This window comes from Microcaecilia unicolor, chromosome 11 (genome assembly GCF_901765095.1).
Source record: "Microcaecilia unicolor chromosome 11, aMicUni1.1, whole genome shotgun sequence".
In the NCBI taxonomy this organism is placed as follows: Eukaryota; Metazoa; Chordata; class Amphibia; order Gymnophiona; family Siphonopidae; genus Microcaecilia; species Microcaecilia unicolor.
The window spans coordinates 96592174-96613030 of NC_044041.1; the positions used below are offsets into that span (position 1 = coordinate 96592174).

The window sequence follows — 20857 nt, forward strand, 5'->3', positions numbered from 1 at the left end:
TAAGTTTATGTAGCCTATTACTCCAATACCAGATGGACAGTGGAAAGGACTACAACCGGTGGCTGAGAATACACTTCTTCCCTAGAATACAGGACTTACCCACAAAAATCTCTTCCCTGAATGATCTCGTGCCCCGAGTCTTGACTGAACTAGACAGAGCCAGGGTGACCCAGACAGGGCTGTCCAGAACAGTTTGGATAAAAGAGAAAATAGCATCCCGAAGGACCTTAATCAGCTGACATCGCCATAGACCATGAAAAAAGGAATTCTCTGCTCGGTTACATTGTGGGCAGTTGGGGGTATCCACAATACCCACAAGCAAAGCCTGTTTTTGAGAAAAATAGACTCTACATACAGTCTGAAAATGAATTTCCTGCAGTTCTGTACTATGGACCAGCTGAGGAATCATGCAACTGGTTGCCAATAAACTCACAACCCTAACAGGCCTACCCAGATCTTACACTGTCCGGCCACCTCGCCCAAATCGAAGGTGAACACCAAAGCTCAATGCCAAATGAAGTTTAGACAAAGAAGACAAATAATGAGAAATTTTGAAGATAGGCAAAGTATCAGACGGGTCAAGACTGTAATGCTGCCGCAGATCCTGAAAAGTACAAAAGGACCCATCCTCTTTAACTAGATGCTCCAATAAGAAAATACCCTTGAGCTCCCAATGCTGGAAAGCTCCATTAGTCATCCCAGGGGAAAACTCTGCATTGCCACGTATAGGGCGGAAGATGCTACAAGAAGGCTCCTGCTGCCACAGAGAGAATTCTCTCCACAAGTGCCAGAGCGGCCTCAATAGCACTCTTCTGTGAAACTGAACTGAAATCTGTTCCAAGTTAGCATGGAGAAGATAATTTAGACGCCATGGGTGAAAATATGCTCTCTCCAAAGCCAAATCGGTAGACAAACTCAAAAGCCAGTCCCGGAAATGATGTAAAGGACAAGTTTGTATTTCTGTAAGATCCTGCACCCCTAGTCCTCCCTGGCCCCAAGAGCCTAAAAGAGAACGCTACTGAAGTTTGGGCTTTCTCCCTCCTCAGAAAGACCACCAAATGTTTGCATAGGTCATAGAGATCACGATGTAGGAGTAGAAGAGGCAAAGACTGGAGAACATATAACCAATGTGGGAAAAGCACCATATGATACACGTTTTATCTTCCCTAGCAACGATAAAGGCAAAGAACTCCATTGGTCTAGTTGCGTTTTCGTATCCTGCAAGAGATCCACATTGAACAGAGATGGGGTCCATGGGTAACTGAATATTGATTTAGTGGAACCACCATTTTATATTGCACTTGTAGTGGCTCATACTACTGTGTAGTTTAGTCTTCTGCATTTCATTGTTGTAACCCTTCTTATGGCAGCTTGGTTCAGCTTTCACTTAAATTTCAAACCATTCTCTGGGATTACCTGGCTAGTCTGGTTTTCAGGATCTTTGCAATGGATATTGTAAAGGCTCCTCCCTCTGGATCGCCTAGGGAACACCTCCTCCCCCACTGAGGTCAAGGGACTGCTTCAGGAAATCCAGCTGAAGCTCATTCACTGCTCCACTCTCCTAGGACCCTCTCCGCACTGATAGGAGTTGTGGGTCCTTCATGCCAAGGGTCTCAGGGAGAAAGCTCCACCATGCTGGGCCTAGCTGACCCAACCACGGACCCCCCCCCCCTTCAGATCCCTTGAGCAACCCCCTCCAAGCTCAAAATAATGACTCAGCAACTCAGTCAGGGTCCATATATCAGTTTATGTACCCCCCAGCCAATCTGCAACCCCAGTAGTTCAACAAGGCAAAACAAGGTTCAGACTTCTAGCAGTTTCTGTAAAGCAGTTCATCCCAAACATTTCTCAAACCCCAACAGTTCCTGTAAAGCAGATCCCTCAAAAAGGGTTCAAAATCCCAACATTTCATGTACCCCAAAAAGGGTTCAAAATCCCAACAGTTCATGTAAAGCAGTTCCCCAAAAAGGGTTCAAAATCCCACCCAACTTGGCCAGCACTATCCCCCAGCCACCACTCTCCCTTTGATCCGCCAGGGAAAACCTGCTTCTCAGGTCTCCTTTGGAGATAACCACCCTTGACCTTTTTTCACCCAGCCTGTATACCAAGCCCCCAGCTGCTGCTTTATCTCACCTTTGAGTTTAGCCAGAGTTGAGATATCCATCGGCCCCTCCTGTTCTCTTTCCTATCCCTTTTCTGCCCTTGTCAGTCCATGGGTTCCTCCCCACACCCTTCTCCCAGCTGCCCCTCCTTTCCTTGCTTGGGCAGATTCAGGACCTCTTCCCTTAGCCTAGTTCTCTGCTAGTTCTCTGTGTCAGGTTTTTCCAATTTCCCGCCCTTGTCCTTCTCTCAACATCCTCCGGGGGCTGGTGGGAATGGAAGTCCCTGCTGCGATGGTATGCCTCAATCAGGGACTGCTGGGAAACGTGGTCCCGCATTCTAGGCCATGCTCATCTCGGGGACTGCTGGGAGTTATAGTCTCTTTCCTTTCTCCACTTCTCCAGGGAATAGGATCTACTCCTTTCTCTAGCCCTGTCTTCCCCCCTACCCCCCTCATTTTCCTTACAATATGCATGATACAGTGGGGGAAATAAGTATTTGATCCCTTGCTGATTTTGTAAGTTTGCCCACTGACAAAGACATGAGCAGCCCATAATTGAAGGGTAGGTTATTGGTAACAGTGAGAGATAGCACATCACAAATTAAATCCGGAAAATCACATTGTGGAAAGTATATGAATTTATTTGCATTCTGCAGAGGGAAATAAGTATTTAATCCCTCTGGCAAACAAGACCTAATACTTGGTGGCAAAACCCTTGTTGGCAAGCACAGCGGTCAGACGTCTTCTGTAGTTGATGATGAGGTTTGCACACATGTCAGGAGGAATTTTGGTCCACTCCTCTTTGCAGATCATCTCTAAATCATTAAGAGTTCTGGGCTGTCGCTTGGCAACTCGCAGCTTCAGCTCCCTCCATAAGTTTTCAATGGGATTAAGGTCTGGTGACTGGCTAGGCCACTCCATGACCCTAATGTGCTTCTTCCTGAGCCACTCCTTTGTTGCCTTGGCTGTATGTTTTGGGTCATTGTCGTGCTGGAAGACCCAGCCACGACCCATTTTTAAGGCCCTGGCGGAGGGAAGGAGGTTGTCACTCAGAATTGTACGGTACATGGCCCCATCCATTCTCCCATTGATGCGGTGAAGTAGTCCTGTGCCCTTAGCAGAGAAACACCCCCAAAACATAACATTTCCACCTCCATGCTTGACAGTGGGGACCGTGTTCTTTGGGTCATAGGCAGCATTTCTCTTCCTCCAAACACGGCGAGTTGAGTTCATGCCAAAGAGCTCAATTTTTGTCTCATCTGACCACAGCACCTTCTCCCAATCACTCTCGGCATCATCCAGGTGTTCACTGGCAAACTTCAGACGGGCCGTCACATGTGCCTTCCAGAGCAGGGGGACCTTGCGGGCACTGCAGGATTGCAATCCGTTATGTCGTAATGTGTTACCAATGGTTTTCGTGGTGACAGTGGTCCCAGCTGCCTTGAGATCATTGACAAGTTCCCCCCTTGTAGTTGTAGGCTGATTTCTAACCTTCCTCATGATCAAGGATACCCCACGAGGTGAGATTTTGCGTGGAGCCCCAGATCTTTGTCGATTGACAGTCATTTTGTACTTCTTCCATTTTCTTACTATGGCACCAACAGTTGTCTCCTTCTCGCCCAGCGTCTTACTGATGGTTTTGTAGCCCATTCCAGCCTTGTGCAGGTGTATGATCTTGTCCCTGACATCCTTAGACAGCTCCTTGCTCTTGGCCATTTTGTAGAGGTTAGAGTCTGACTGATTCACTGAGTCTGTGGACAGGTGTCTTTCATACAGGTGACCATTGCCGACAGCTGTCTGTCATGCAGGTAACGAGTTGATTTGGAGCATCTACCTGGTCTGTAGGGGCCAGATCTCTTACTGGTTGGTGGGGGATCAAATACTTATTTCCCTCTGCAGAATGCAAATAAATTCATATACTTTCCACAATGTGATTTTCCGGATTTAATTTGTGATGTGCTATCTCTCACTGTTACCAATAACCTACCCTTCAATTATGGGCTGCTCATGTCTTTGTCAGTGGGCAAACTTACAAAATCAGCAAGGGATCAAATACTTATTTCCCCCACTGTATATATTTGTATGCAGTTGAACCCAGGCTAGAACTATAATCAATAAATATTCTTTGTTTTTTCATTTGCAAGTAGAGCAGCTTGGCTTCGCTTGGCTTTCACATTTTTGCCTGTCTGATCTTTTCATAGAGTATTTCTTTTATTGCACTTTAATTTTCATTATTTATGCTGACTTCTAATAAAAAAAATTTCTACTTTCTATAGGATAGCTCAAGTTCTGTGGGGTCAGGGGAATTTACAGGGGTGAAAGAACTTGATGATATTAGCCAAGAAATTGCACAATTGCAGAGGTAAGTTTGAATACCTAATTAATAGTAAATCATAATAACCACATTTGGTTGTACTGTGCAGTTTGAGTTGCTTTATATGGACAGTTATCCCAGTATGAAGACAATATTATATTAATACATTGTTACATTTTTGAAATTACTTTATAAAGAATGGCATAAGAACTTTGTGTATGCCAGGAAGAGTAATGCCACATAAATATATTGCTTTGTACTATAATGATATCATATGTCTAGAAAGTCAGAATGATTTTTGACATTTCTAGTTGATGTGTGCTAATGTTAAGATTCATTTGGATTACAGGGATTCTCATACAATAAACCATAAACAACGTAAGGGCATTTAGAATTGTTGCTCAAGATACAGGTACTTCAGAGAGAGACCTGCACACTATTCTAGAAACACCTTTAAATTGCAAAATGCAAGGATGAGCATGCCAGGGATCTAAATGTCGTGGGCTGGCATTTCAAAAAACCCCAGAGCTAGGCGATGGACTCCTGATCAACCATTTAGCGCATTTCTAGTCTACCTGCATCTAGGTGGATTCCAATAAAAGCCTAAATAAAATATACATAAAACATAAATATTAAACAAAACACACACAACATATAACGTAATATTTAAACTTTGTCTTCATATAGCACATAGAAGCACAACACAGAGAATCCTGCTAGCTATGGGCATGGATAGCAATCAACCAAAGGGAAAACTTAGTGAGCCAAGTCTGGTCTGATTACGGGAGTAATAGGGCTTCATTTACTGACCTGTGTTAACGCAAGTTATGTGCTTAGTTAATAGACCCCACTGAGAATAATGGCATGGATGCTAAATAACATGCCTTAATATATTAATACAGGTTAGTAGCTTGCAGTTCAGAAAGCACATTTGTTTAGAATTAGGCATATAAAATCCATTTAAGGCATTTGGGGGGGGGGGGGGGGTGAAACCTGCCCATTGAGGCACTTATAACCCTAAAATCAAAGAGGAGAGGGGGTAAGCAGAAAACAGCAGATACAACCCTATCCACCTTTCTGGGACTGGATGGGCCATAGTGGTTTTTGTCTGCTATCATTTGCTATGTTCCTTTGATTTCTGATGTCTTTATACTGTTTTGAACTTGAATATTGCTCCTTTCCCTTAACTGTAATGTCCTGAGAGAACAGCTACATACTACTGTTCTTTTACAGAGAAAAGTATATACTGGAACAGGACATCAGAGAGAAAGAAGAATCTATTAGACAGAAAACCAATGAAGTGCAGGTAAGAGTCTCTCTAACTGCTGCCCATTATGTCAGAATGTGATGGAGTTTTATTTATTGTTTTGTCCATCACTAGCATGAGCTGCTCAGCTTCAGGGCCTGCCCAACCATTAGGCAGGACTAGGTGCTTGCCTAGGACAGCAGTTTCTGGAGAGCGTCGAAGAGCAGCTGTAGTCAAAGCAAAACATTAGCATCACACAAGCTCAACAGCTGGAAGAGTGGGCAGTTTCAAATTGCCCATTTACCTTTATTATTCTCGGAACTGAGGTGTTGGGATGATCATTTTGATTGGGGGGGGGGGGGGGGGCAAGGGACCTAAAACTTAATTGGGAGAAGAGGGTACAAGGTTGAAGGTTTGGCTTGGATACCTAATACAGTTGCACCGCCCTTGTTCAATTGTGATTAATTTTGCACAAGAAATTCTTCCTTGTGCCTAAATTGGTTTTTGAGGAGTACTCTAATGGTTAGTGCAGCGGGCATTGATCCTGGCAATCTGAGTTCGATTCCCACTGTAGCTCCTTGTGACCTTGGGCAAGTCACTTACCCTCCATTGCCCCAGGTACAAAAACTTCAATTGTGAGCCCTCTAGGTACAGAGAAAGTTCCTGCATATAATGTGTACAGTGCTGCGTACATCTAGTAGCACTATAGAAATGATTAGTAGTAGTATTAGTAGTTTTGGAAATAGCCCTCAAACTTAATAATGCATTGGCCTTTCTTTCTAGGAACTGCAAAATGATCTAGACAGGGAAACAAACAGTTTACAAGAACTAGAAGCCCAGAAACAAGATGCTCAGGATCGTCTTGATGAAATGGACCAACAGAAGGCCAAGCTCAAAGACATGCTGAATGATGTGCGGCAGAAGTGCCAGGAGGAAACCCAGATGGTGAGAGCATTATGTGTAGGACCATTTCCACTGTTGCAGCATTTTTCAACCGGTGTGCTGCGACTGCTCCCTAAGTGTGCTGCGGGGGAGTCTGGGAATCCCCTCCAGATATCCAGGCAAATCGCATGACGCCTATGATCTCTTCCTCCTTCCCCTCCCACTGTCGCAATCTTCAAACTTTGTGGTTACTGTCAGGAATTAGAACAGGCCTTCCTCTGGCCAGCCCCGGGGTCCTTTCTTCTAACGAGACTTCCGTTTTGCTGTACAGGAGGGATAAGGCAGAGGGAATGCCTCAGGATGGCCAGAGGAAGGCATGTTCTAAGCTGCTGGCAACATAAAGTTTGATAGAATCAGAGCAGAGAGGAGAGAGAGGCCTGAGGAGTGGGTGGAGGAAGGTAGGAGAGGAGATTAGACCCGAAACAGAGAGGAGACAGGCTACAGATATGTGGGAGGGAAGGGAGACAGTCTGCACATGTGGGAGGGAAGGGAAAAGGGGAGCCAGGCTGCACATATGTGGGAGGGAAGGGAAAAGAGTAGACAGGTTGCACATATGTGGAAGGGAAAGGGGGAGACAGGCTGCATATATGTGGAAGGGAAAAGGAGAGACAGGCTGCATATATGTGGAAGGGAAAAGGGGAGACGAGCTGCACGTGTGGGAGGGAAGGGAAAAGGGGAGACAGGTTGCACGTGTGGGAGGGAAGGGAAAAAGGGAGACAGGCTGCACATGTGTTGAAGGGAAAAGGGGAGACAAGCTGCATGTGGGGGAGGGAAGGGAAAAGGAGAGGCTGCACGTGGGAGGGAAGGGAAAAGGAGAGGCTGCACGTGGGAGGGCAGGGAAAAGGGGAGACAGGCTGCACATGTGGAGGGAAGGGAAGATGAGAAACAGGCTGCACATATGTGTAAGGGAAGAGGGGAGACAGCTGCATGTGTGGGAGGGAAGGGAAAAGGGGAGACAGGCTGCACATGTGGGAGGGAAGGGAAGATAAGAAACAGGCTGCACATATGTGTAAGAGAAGAGGGGAGACAGGCTGCATTTGTAGGAGGGAAGACAGGCTGCACATGTGTGGGAGGGAAAGGAAAAGGGGAGACAGGCTGCACATGTGTGGGAGGGAAAGGAAAAGGGGAGACAGGCTGCACATATGTAGAAGGGAAGAGAGAGGGAAAACAATATAGTTTTGAGAAGGAGGCAGAGAAATTGAAGACAGCTGAATGTGTAAGATAAGAACCAAACAGACATAGGGCAGGAAGTTAGAAAAGAAATTGCAAATGGAAAGGAGGCCCTGGAAACAAAGTTAAGAGTACAGACAAGAAAGCAGAACCAAAGATTGGGAACAAGATGATTGGAATAATAAAATCACCAGACTACAACTTGGTTGTATAAACCACTGGTGTCTTGAAAAAGACGCTCAGTATTTGGCAAGGATGAAACACTGGTATTCTGCGATCACTGCTGAACAGGATACATAGTGTATCATTCATTTACAGTTGATACATTTCGAACACAAAGACCCCTGAAGCAGGCATCTGGCTGAAACACAGTGCCGTGTCTGGCACTATCAATAAAAGTTTTTTCTTTCATAACTCAGTCGTCCTGTTCTTCCTGAAGGTTTCTTGCTGGTCTCATTACTACTCTGTTTTGCTCCTCTACACGTAGTGGATCAGAGTCCTCCGCACCTGCGGTTCCCTTACCAGAAAATCTTTAGCATCCTATCTATGTTAGTTGAATGTTCTAATACATGCTTATTAGGTGTATCGTTAGTATTATGCTAACATTGTATTATATCTCTATTTGAATTCCAATGCTGTTAAGGTTTCAATTTGTTGTTTTCAAGTTTACCTCATTTATTGTAGCACTATAGAAATGATAAGTAGTAGTAGTATTGTATTTATGTTTATTCTTAGTTATTCTACTATTGTTATGCTGTTAATAAAATTGTAAGTTATATGATAAACTGTACCTGCTGTACACCGCCTTGGGTGAATTCCTTCATAATAAATCCCAATAAATAAAACAGTGACAAGAAAGTGGGTTTTATTTGTTTTGGTTTTTTTGTATAGATTTCATCATTGAAAACAGAGATCCAGTCTCAGGAATCGGATGTGAAAGCTCAGGAAGATGAACTGAACAGAGCAAAGCTGGAACTAAACAGGCTACAGCAGGAAGAAACTCAGTTAGAACAGAGCATCCAGGCAGGAAAAGTACAACTAGAAACAATAATTAAATCTTTAAAATCAACACAAGAAGAAATTAATCAGGTGCAATATAATTTTCAGTATTGTGGGTGGTTATTATTTTAATTTTTTATGTATCAACTTGACTGAAGTGTGTCCCATACTGAAAACCTCTGTAGTATGTCCTGGAAATCCTAATAGTAAACGTGAGCTCTGTTTTGAGGTTAAGTCTTAAAAGGCTACAATGCCTGCTAATGAAGCATTTATCCAAGATCACCATCTCCTGGCACAGCATCAAGACCACTTTTATGTTTAAACAATTTTATTGATGATGTAGTAAAGCCAACATACAGAACAATCAGCAAATTCGGTATACAACCATTTGTCTCATAACTAACAAAGCAAAAGCAATATGACAATTCCACCATCAGCGTTTTATCAGCTTTCCCCCCTACTCCCAACGCCCCAATCTCCACTCCTATCCAAATGTACAAATGTTCATTGAAGTTGTGTAGATAAAACAACCTAGAATCCATTAATAACACACATCACCAACTGCCCTCTAAATAGAGATCTTCAAGAGAAAAACTATATCAAACTACAAGAATACAACGTCATGCCTACTAGGGAGAGTCTCGTGAATGTTCGTCTCTCTACCAGAGCCACCCATTCTCAAGACCACTTTTAAATAACCTATGTACTTGGCATACTGTTTTACTGCCCACATGGACAGCTCCTTCTGAGCAGTATCGCACGTACTCCAACGTCTATAATGTGCTAGACAGTGCAAAGCAAAATCCCACTGGGGTGAGGCTGGTCTTAATGCTGGCGTAAAATAAAGTTTTTATTGGGAAGGGTGGTTCTTGTTACACATTGGCAGGGGATAATGGTGTCTCTTTAATGGACATGAGATGAGTAAATGTTGGTTTTGTTTGGCCGACTTAGGGAATGCTACAGATTTGCATGGATGGGCAAAAACTTTGCAATTTGTCACCCCCTCCCCCCCTAAAAAAATAGGATACAAAAACATTTTGAACTTTCTCTTTCTCCACCTTCAAAATAAATTTGTATTGAGAAAAGAGGAAAAGAGGTTATCTGTTTTGTTTCTGGGCCTTTGTATCCCTAGGTAACAAATTCTTGAACTGTTAGGGTAGCCTGGCTTCACCATGAGTGGGGGTACCAGGCAAGCAGCACTGCATGGACTCAGGGTAGACAAAGGGAAAGAAAAAGCAAAGCTATGGGAAAGTTTTAGATCTTCAGAAGAGAATTCTCCTTTATGCTGTTTTGGTTTAATTTCTTGAGCCTGTTTCCAGTTTTGTTAATTTTTGTTACTGTCTCTGTATTTAGGCAAGAAGCAAGTTGTCTCAGCTTCAAGAGAGTCAGCAGGAAGTCAGTAAAAATATTGAACAATACAACAGCACCCTAAATGGGATTCATAGTGGAAGTATGACAAACTTGGCAGACATGAATGATGGAGCTCCACAGAAACAAAAAGGCAATTCTGAATCAATAGTAAGGGATGAATTAAAATAGTAACTGCATTTCCATGTTCTTAGATTTGGGGGGTTTTGTGTTTCGGGGGGGGGGGGGGGGTGGTTGTTTAGAATAAATTGCTCTGAATTTTAATATTCACTGCACCCAACAATTTTGATATATTGTGGCAGTGATTCTGAGGGCTGGCTTTTTTTTGTGTGTGTGTTTTGGGAATGTTTTGTCTTCTTTTTTTTTTTCCTTGTGTACTGGTGTATGCCCTCATGCCTTTATTTTAGAACACCTGCCTGCTGTATCCTAACCATTACAGTAACATCCCCTTGGCCACAGTTTACAGCTCCTTTTTGGAACTTGATACAGGTTCACCCTGTACCTGGCCACTAGATGTGTGCTCATGAAATGCCTGGGACTTCCTTCTACAACCCCTTCTCACCAGGACTGTGGGCACTGCCTGCACAGCATCCTCAGTCCTTTCTCCGAGGACAAGCAGGCTGCTTGTTCTCACTGATGGGGTGACGTCCACGGCAGCCCCCTCCAATCGGAATCTTCACTAGGAAAGGCCTTTGCTAGCCCTCGCGCGCCGATGCGCGGCCGTCTTCCCGCCCGAACCGGCTCATGTTCGTCAGCCTTCTTTTGTCCGCGCTCGGGACAGTCGTGTTCTGCGCCGTTTCGTGCCCCTCAAGTTGACCTCGCGCGTCTTTGCGATTTTCGCTTAAAAAAAAAAAAAAAAGAAGGACCTTTACGGTCTTTACCCCTTTCCCGTGCTTCCAGCTTTTGCCCCGCGTAAGTTTCCTTTCGCTTTCAGGACCGGCTTTTTTGGCCTCAGTACGGGTTTTTTCTCCCTTCGTTTTGGTGCCTTCCATCATCATCGAGAATTTTGATTTCGCGACGTGATTTTTCCACCCATGTCATCGAAGTCTTCCAGCAGCTTCAAGAAGTGCACCCAGTACGCCCGGGTAATCTCGCTCACTGATAGGCACGCGTCGTGTCTTCAGTGTCTCGGGGCTGGGCACCGCCCGCAGGCCTGTAGTCTTTGCGCTCTTTTGAAAAAGCGGACTCAGGTAGCGAGATTGGCCCAGTGGAACGGATTGTTCTTGGGCTCTTCGACGACAACAGCACAGGACGCACCGAGCGCATCGGCGTCGACAGCATCGAAGTCATCGACCTCGACATCGACTGCATCGAGGATCCGACCTCCTGCATCGTCGGTACCGAGGCATTGAAAGGCTGCGTCGACGTCGGTGGTACTGAGGCTTCCGCTGTTGCTGATGTCGTCGGACGGTGGTGCTTCGTCTGGAGTGCAGGTGAGGGCTGTCCATTCCCCTGCTGGTGGCGGTGAGCCTTTGGGTGGGTCTCCCCCTACCCTGAGGGCTCCTGCGGTATAGCCCCCCTGAGATCGACCTTCTTCGACCTCGGCCCCGAGGAAGCGACGGTTGGATTCTACGTCCTCCTTGTCGGTACCGGGAAGCTCCGGTGACATGCTTCGCTTGAAGAAATCAAAGAAGCATCGTCACCGGTCTCCTTCCCATCTCGGTACCGAGAGCTTTGGGTCGCCGAGGCAGTCGGCACCCAGTAGGCATCAGCACCGGGAGGACCGCTCACCCTCTGTTCAGGAGGTGTCGATGCGCTCCCCCTTGGACAGCCCGGAACCGCCTCCACGCCCGGAACAGACTCTGACCTCGACACCTGCATTGGCTTCCCAGCCTTTCTCCACAGCCGCTCTGAACGAGAGTCTCCGGGCCGTTCTTCCAGAGATTCTGGGAGAGCTGTTGCGCCCTTCTCTGGTACCGGGGGTGCTTGCGCCCCCGGTACCGTCGAGTGAGGTGACGGTGGGCCCCTTGCCCGAGGTGAGGTCCCCGGTACCGGTACCGCTTGTGGTACCGGCTACGGCCGCCTCCCAGGCGGACTACCCTACGACGTCGGCGGAGGGAGCTTCGCCGGTGCTGGCGAGGGAGTCTACCTCTCGATGCTCCCACCGTGGCCGTGTTTCCACGGAGTCGAGTCGGGCACGGCTTCAGACACAGGTTCATGAACTTGTGTCTGATACCGATGGTGAGGCCTCGTGGGAGGATGCGGAGGACATCAGCTATTTCTCTGACGAGGAGTCTGATGGCCTTCCTTCTGATCCCACTCCCTCCCCTGAAAGGCAGCTTTCTCCTCCCGAGAGTCTGTCTTTTGCGGCCTTTGTCCGGGAGATGTCTATGGCCATCCCCTTCCCGGTGGTTGTGGAGGATGAGCCCAGGGTTGAAATGTTTGAGCTCTTGGACTATCCTTCTCCACCTAAGGAAGCGTCCACAGTACCCATGCATCATGTCCTAAAAAAGACATTGCTGGCGAACTGGACCAAGCCTCTAACTAATCCCCACATTCCCAAGAAGATCGAATCCCAGTATCGGATCCATGGGGACCCAGAGCTGATGCGCACTCAGTTGCCTCACGAATCTGGTGTGGTGGATCTGGTCCTAAAGAAGGCTAAGAGTTCTAGAGAGCATGCTTCGGCGCCCCCGGGCAAGGACTTCAGAACCTTAGACTCCTTTGGGAGGAAGGCCTATCATTCCTCTATGCTCGTGGCCAAAATCCAGTCTTACCAGCTCTACACGAGCATCCATATGCGGAACAATGTGCGGCAGTTGGCGGCCTTGGTGGACAAGCTCCCTCCTGAGCAAGCCAAGCCGTTTCAGGAGGTGGTCAGGCAGCTGAAGGCGTGCAGAAAATTCCTGGCCAGAGGGGTATATGATACCTTTTGATGTTGCGTCCAGGGCCGCTGCTCAAGGTGTGGTGATGCGCAGACTCTCATGGCTGCGTGCCTCCGACCTGGAGAATAGGATCCAGCAGCGGATTACGGACTCTCCTTGCCGAGCGGACAACATTTTTGGAGAAAAAGTCGAACAGGTGGTAGAACAGCTCCACCAGCGGGATACCGCTTTCGACAAGTTCTCCCGCCGGCAGCCTTCAGCATCTACCTCTTCAGGTAGACGTTTTTATGGGGGAAGGAGGGCTGTTCCCTACTCTTCTGGTAAGCGTAGGTACAATCCTCCCTCTCGACAGCCTGCGGCCCAGGCTAAGCCCCAGCGCGCTCGCTCTCGTCAGCAGCGTGCGCCTCAGCAAGGCCCCACAGCTCCCCAGCAAAAGCAGGGAACGAGCTTTTGACTGGCTCCAGCAGAGCATAGCCGACATCAACGTGTCCGTGCCGGGCGATCTGCCGGTCGGGGGGAGGTTGAAAGTTTTTCACCAAAGGTGGCCTCTTATAACCTCCGACCGGTGGGTTCTTCAAATAGTCCGGCACGGATACACCGTCAGTTTGGCCTCGAAGCCTCCAAATTGCCCACCGGGAGCTCAGTCCTACAGCTTCCAGCACAATCAGGTACTTGCAGAGGAACTCTCCGCCTTTCTCAGCGCCAATGCGGTCGAGCCCGTGCCATCCGGGCAAGAAGGGCTGGGATTCTATTCCAGGTACTTCCTTGTGGAAAAGAAAACAGGGAGGATGCGTCCCATCCTAGACCTAAGGGCCCTGAACAAATATCTGGTCAAGGAAAAGTTCAGGATGCTTTCCCTGGGCACCCTTATTCCCATGATTCAGGAAAACGATTGGCTATGCTCTCTGGACTTGAAGGACGCCTACACGCCCCGATACTGCCAGCTCACAGACAGTATCTGTGATTTCAGCTGGGCACACGTCACTTCCAGTACTGTGTGCTACCCTTTGGGCTCGCCTCTGTGCCCAGAGTGTTCACGAAGTGCCTGGCTGTAGTAGCAGCGGCGCTTCGCAGGCTGGGAGTGCACGTGTTCCCCTATCTCGACGATTGGCTGGTGAAGAACACATCCGAGGCAGGAGCTCTACAGTCCATGCAGATGACTATTCGCCTTCTGGAGCTACTGGGGTTTGTGATAAATTATCCAAAGTTCCACCGTCTCCCAGTACAAAGACTCAAATTCATAGGAGCTCTGCTGGATTTTCGGACGGCTCGTGCCTATCTCCCAGAGACGAGAGCCAACAACTTGTTGTCCCTCGTCTCTCGGGTGCGAGCGTCCCAGCAGATCACAGCTCGGCAGATGTTGAGATTGCTGGGCCACATGGCCTCCACAGTTCATGTGACTCCCATGGCCCGTCTTCACATGCGATCTGCTCAATGGACCCTAGCTTCCCAGTGGTTTCAGGCTGCTGGGGATCTAGAGGACGTGATCCACCTGTCCACGAGTTTTCTCAAATCCCTGCAGTGGTGGACGATTTGGTCCAATTTGACTTTGGGACGCCCTTTCCAAATTCCTCAGCCACAAAAAGTGCTGACTACGGATGCGTCTCTGCGGGGGTGGGGAGCTCATGTCGATGGGCTTCACACCCAGGGAAGCTGGTCCCTCCAGGAACAAGGTCTACAGATCAATCTCCTGGAGTTGCGAGCGGTCTGGAACGCTCTGAAGGCTTTCAGAGATCGGCTGTCCCACCAAATTATCCAAATTCAGACAGACAACCAGGTTGCCATGTATCACATCAACAAGCAGGGGGGCACCGGATCTTGCCCCCTGTGTCAGGAAGCCGTCAGCATGTGGCTGTGGGCTCGCCGTTACGGCTTGCTGCTCCAAGCCACATATCTGGCAGGCGTAAACAACAGTCTGGCCGACAGGTTGAGCAGGATTATGCAACCTCACGAATGGTCGCTCAACTCCAGAGTAGTGCGCCGGATCTTCCAGGTATGGGGCACCCCCTTGGTAGATCTCTTTGCATCTTGAGCCAACCACAAGGTCCCTCAGTTTTGTTCCAGACTTCAGGCCCACGGCCGACTGGCATCGGATGCCTTCCTCCTGGATTGGGGGGAAGGCCTGCTGTATGCTTATCCTCCCATACCTCTGGTGGGGAAGACTTTGTTGAAACTCAAGCAAGACCGAGGCACCATGATTCTGATTGCTCCGTTTTGGCCGCGTCAGATCTGGTTCCCTCTTCTTCTGGAGTTGTCCTCCGAAGAACCGTGGAGATTGGAGTGTTTTCCGACCCTCATCACCCAGAACGAAGGGGCGCTTCTGCATCCCAACCTCCAGTCTCTGGCTCTCACGGCCTGGAAGTTGAGAGCGTAGACTTTGCCTCTTTGGGTCTGTCGGAGGGTGTCTCCCGTGTCTTGCTTGCTTCCAGAAAAGATTCCACTAAGAGGAGTTACTTCTTTTTATGGAGGAGGTTTGCAGTCTGGTGTGACAGCAAGGCCCTAGATCCTCGCTCTTGTCCTACACAGACCCTGCTTGAATACCTTCTGCACTTGTCTGAGTCTGGTCTCAAGACCAACTCTGTAAGGGTTCACCTTAGCGCAATCAGTGCATACCATTACCGTGTGGAAGGTAAGCCGATCTCAGGACAGCCTTTAGTTGTTCGCTTCATGAGAGGTTTGCTTTTGTCAAAGCCCCCCGTCAAGCCTCCTACAGTGTCATGGGATCTCAATGTCGTTCTCACCCAGCTGATGAAACCTCCTTTTGAGCCACTGAACTCCTGCCATCTGAAGTACTTGACCTGGAAGGTCATTTTCTTGTGGCAGTTACTTCAGCTCGTAGAGTCAGTGAGCTTCAGGCCCTGGTAGCTCATGCTCCTTATACCAAGTTTCATCACAATAGAGTAGTCCTCCGCACTCACCCTAAGTTCTTGTCGAAGGTAGTGTCGGAGTTCCATCTGAACCAATCAATTGTCTTGCCAATATTTTTCCCCCGTCCTCATTCCTGCCCTGCTGAACGTCAGCTGCACACATTGGACTGCAAAAGAGCATTGGCCTTCTATCTGGAGCAGACACAGCCCAACAGACAGTCCGCCCAAATGTTTGTTTCTTTTGATCCCAACGGGAGGGGAGTGGCTGTGGGGAAACGCACCATATCCAATTGGCTAGCAGATTGCATTTCCTTCACTTACACCCAGGCTGGGCTGGCTCTTGAGGGTCATGTCACGGCTCACAATGTTAGAGCCATGGCAGCGTTAGTGGCCCACTTGAAGTCAGCCACTATTGAAGAGATCTGCAAAGCTGCGACGTGGTCATCTGTCCACACATTCACATCTCATTACTGCCTGCAGCAGGATACCCGACGCGACAGTCTGTTCGGGCAGTCAGTGCTTCAGAATCTGTTCGGGGTTTAGAATCCAACTCCACCCCCCTAGGCCCATGTTTTATTCTGTTCCAGGCTACACTCTCAGTTAGTTGGATAAGTTGTTAGGTCAATCTCAGTTATGTCCTCGCTGTTGCGAGGCCCAATTGACCATGTTTGTTGTTTTGAGTGAGCCTGGGGGCTAGGGATACCCCATCAGTGAGAACAAGCAGCCTGCTTGTCCTCGGAGAAAGCGAATGCTACATACCTGTAGAAGGTATTCTCCGAGGACAGCAGGCTGATTGTTCTCACAAACCCGCCCGCCTCCCCTTTGGAGTTGTGTCTTCCCTTGTCTTTGTCTTGCTACATACGGGACTGACGAACACGAGCCGGTTCGGGCGGGAAGACGGCCGCGCATGCGCGGTGCGCATCGGCGCCTGAGGGCTAGCAAAGGCCTTTGCTAGTGAAGATTCCGATTGGAGGGGGCTGCCGTGGACGTCACCTCATCAGTGAGAACAATCAGCCTGCTGTCCTCGGAGAATACCTTCTACAGGTATGTAGCATTCACTTTCCCATACCAGTATATAGGGCCATCCAGCCACCAACTTCAGCTATTTAACAATTGACTATGTTGGTTCCTTTTCTTTTGGCTTCTTTGTAGGATGATCCATTCAAGAATAAGGCAGTTTTTAGCAAGGATACCCAGGAATTGCACGCAGACCCATTCCAGGCAGAAGATCTTTTCAAATCAGATCCCTTTAAAGGCGCAGATCCTTTCAAAGGCAGTGAGTGACCAACATCTTTGCATTCTTATTGGGAAATTGAAAATGCTGAAGGTCATTGTTGAAAACAACACAAAGCAAGCAGATTCTCAAAGTAGTTTTATAAAACAAGATTTTCATTTTCCTACCAGGTGATCCATTCCATAATGATCCTTTTGCAGAACAGCAGCAGACCTCTTCATCAGGTAGAAGGTTTTAGTTTCTTTATGTGCATTTAGTAGCCTGATAGTACAGGTTTTTGATTTATTTAATATATAGCATGACAGAAGCTATAGTGGGAACACCTATCATGCAAAGCAAGGACATCCAGAATAAACGACCCTGCACTATGAATTCAGGGTTTTGTAATGCATTATACTTGGGATAATGTTATTCTATTACAGCTGGGAAATAATAAAATCCCATATTCTAGATCAAGCATATTCCTTCAGTACCTCCAAATATTGTGCTAGGTTTATGGGATGATGCTTAAAGAAAAAAAAGAAACTTTCTCAGATCCTGCAGGGATCTTTTGAGGTGCTTTTGACTTGGAGTATGTTTGACCTGAGACTCTACTGGGGGAATAATTTTGGCATAGAATGTTCTACTGGTTGGGAAAATTGTGACATCTGGTTAGTGGTGGGTAAGTTTTGGTCCAAGAGAATACTTTGGTTCCAGAAATTGGCTTAGCAAAAATGTATTATTATTGCATGGATTCTTCTTCTTTTCTCTTGGCCAAGTCAGTTTTTTCTGCAGTAAATGTTGCTCAAGGATAGGCTGTAGAGCTGATATCCTGTACACAAAATGTTCCTAATTTGGAAGCATTAGAAGACAAATTTATGGTATCCCTCAATATCATGTTAGGATTCCTGCATGGCAGTTTTATGTTCATTCAGCCAGTACCCTTGGTGTCATCATCTTGGTCTTCCTGGTGTTCTTAGTCAAGCATGCAATCATTGAGTTCGAATGAAATTGCATGGTATTCTTAAATTATATGGGATGCCCTGGCTAATCTGGACCAGTTATATCTCAGAAATTTGAATTATTGTCCTCTCAGTTTGTCTTTAACATCATCTCAAAAGAAAGTGGATTTGCTGGAAAAGAAATATGAAGACAGTAAGAACTGAAGTTAAAGAAGTACCTGATCAGCAGTTTGCCTTAATTAAAAATAATGAGCCTGATATTCAAAATGATTAAACGGCCAGGACAGGCACTGGCCATTTAAATCGGCTGTCTGGGGCTAATCGGGCATTTTCAGCAGCACTTAACTGGATAGTGCTGCTGAAAATGCTTGGCTATTGTCCAAGCCGAAACCAGCTATTTTGGGGGTGTTCCGGTGGTGAAGTTGTCACTTAGTTGTTTAATTGCCTATTTCCAGCATGTAACTGGCTAAGATAATAGCATAAATAGGGCCACATAAAGCACGGTTTCTTTGTGTTTGTTCATAGCCGGTTATGTGCCGAATATCGCACTTAACTGGCTATGTTTTTGCTGGCTCCATATACCCGGATATTCAATGCTGGAGCTTGCTTGACATGGCCCGGCATTGAATTTCTGGGTATAATGCTGGCGGTGGTCAGCAAAATGCTAATCACTGCCATCTGAATATTGAGCCCAATGTCTCTATACATCATAGGACTGGCGTCTTGAAAATTTCTTTACATCAGAGGACCTGTGTTTTGTGAATTCTTCAAAGTACATTCTGTGGCTCCTATATTGACCCTTAAAACACTTTGTTCTTGTATTTTTACGATATCAAAAAATAAAAATCTTGCTTTTTCATACTAAAGGAATACTATTTGCTACCTACGGTTAAAAAAGCTACAGATCAATCTGTTAACTTCTGGGCCAGATTATATCTGGAGATGATCAAGATACTGTTCCAGCAACGTTAGTTGTGAAGTTTGTTCTTAAACCAAACAGACTGGGTTTTGTTATTACTTTTCATAATAGGATAAGTTTTTCGATTGTTTGATTCATTTATCCGGATGTAGTTCAGGTGACTCAAAAGAGAAGAAAACAGTTTTTGGAGATGAGGGCTCAAATTCAGCAATAATGGGGCTTGTTTTGATTAAATTTCCCCTGTAAATGTTTTATCAAATTGGAATCTCAATGATATATTTTGTATGAGCTAGCTCACAAGCATTTCTGACTTCTAGGTTTGGTGGTCTTTAGGACCCTCTGAGGCCGCCCACGTCACCTCTACATTCTCTACAGGTGTAGATCTGCCCTGTCATTACTGTGTTTGCTTTACTTTGTTTAAATAATTTTGTATTTCTTGATATTGTGTCTTGGAATTGTGGACTGGTAATGGCTGATTTGGAATTTTTGATTACTTCTGTAGTTTATATCTTTAACATATTATTTTGGATTTACCTTGTTTCTGTATCAAGATTTTGTTTTCAGGTTCTAAGCTTAGAAAGTCAAATAAAATAATTAAATACATAGTTAATTGAAAATCACTTTGTAAGGCTGGAAATTTTGGAGCGCCTGATCTGTTTGGCCCGATTGGTGTTTCTGCTAACATAAAGTACACTGTGAAGCTGCTTTGTAGGTTTGAACTTGCACATAGGGAGACGTTCCTCAAATGTTTTTATTTTTCTTCAGATACAGTTGATTTGCAGATCCTCCATCCTTTGGCTACATAAGTGTAGTATATTCGATGAATAAACAGCACACAACAGAGTGGGGCCAGTATGTAATAGCTGGTTGGATGTGTTTGTACCAGTTAGTTTCTTCCTGCTCCTTTGGGCTTCCAGTTCAATGAGAACCAACCTCTTTAGGGCTACAGTGCCATAGACTTTCATTCACAGCCATCAATTCACTATAGCAACAGTCCTCAGCTAGTGGCCACAAACCACAGCTTCCTCTAGAACAGCACTTACCAAACTTTGTGACTGTAACCCCGTTATTGTGGGCACAAAAAGCACATGACCCCAGAGGTTTACCTTGTCCTCCATGCTGCTATTCTGGACTTCCTGCAGCATTGCAGCTGATGCTGCTCTCATCCCCTTACCTTCTTTGTATCCTGTGCAGGCCTAATTATAGCACGAGTTCGACAGGAATTGCAGGCAATGATTGTGTTTTTGGCCCTCCCAGGTCGCAACCCCAAATAAGAGTTTCTTGACCCCCTATTTGGGATCATGACCCACAGTTTTGGAAATGTTGCTGTAGAATATGGCTAATATGAACACCAAGAGAGTAGTTTTATTAAAAAAAAAAAAATCTACATGCAAATCCTGTTTTTATGTAACTACATAGCTGCTTATGTACATATAAGTGTATGTGCTGAAAACATTTCTCCTAGTCATTTCCTGTGACGTAGTTGGACAGAATGGGGTGGAGTTCTGATGTATGTGCATGTTTTGCAGAAATAAGTATGTAAACCAAGTACATGCACACATTATACCTCTGGAGCAGGTGTAAATTTGTGCTGGATCTTAGTCTTTATTTTATAAAGGTACATAGGTGCCTGTGTTGGTGTTATGTAATAGTCCAGTATGCAGAGAAACATGTATAATATTTTCCAGTGGCATTTGTGCATTATCCTGTTACTGAGAGTAATTTTATTGTTGCTGTTATATATCAGGCACCTTTTAGTTACTTTCATATAGGTGCCTCTTACTTTCACATAGGTGCCCTCAGTGGGTGAGAGATCTGACTGTTGAGCAATGATTGAGGTTTCCTCCTTCACCCCCACAGGGTCTATGAACACTGCAGCCTCAGCACCCTCATCCTGGGGATCAAATTCAGGCCATCCATTTACAAGGCTA

The 20857-nt window shown here is 46.3% G+C and overlaps 1 protein-coding gene across 4 annotated transcripts in view; it reads left to right on the forward strand.

Moving 5' to 3' along the window:
• The window catches only part of EPS15L1 (epidermal growth factor receptor pathway substrate 15 like 1), a 425390-nt gene that overhangs the window by 215732 nt on the left and 188801 nt on the right, over positions 1-20857 (forward strand). For all 4 annotated transcript variants that reach the window (XM_030218157.1, XM_030218156.1, XM_030218158.1 and 1 more), the window contains 7 exons: positions 4378-4463; positions 5649-5721; positions 6445-6606; positions 8665-8862; positions 10126-10290; positions 16985-17108; positions 17237-17290. In XM_030218157.1, coding sequence (XP_030074017.1) covers positions 4378-4463; positions 5649-5721; positions 6445-6606; positions 8665-8862; positions 10126-10290; positions 16985-17108; positions 17237-17290 — 862 coding nt within the window. The remainder of the gene's footprint in view (positions 1-4377; positions 4464-5648; positions 5722-6444; positions 6607-8664; positions 8863-10125; positions 10291-16984; positions 17109-17236; positions 17291-20857) is intronic.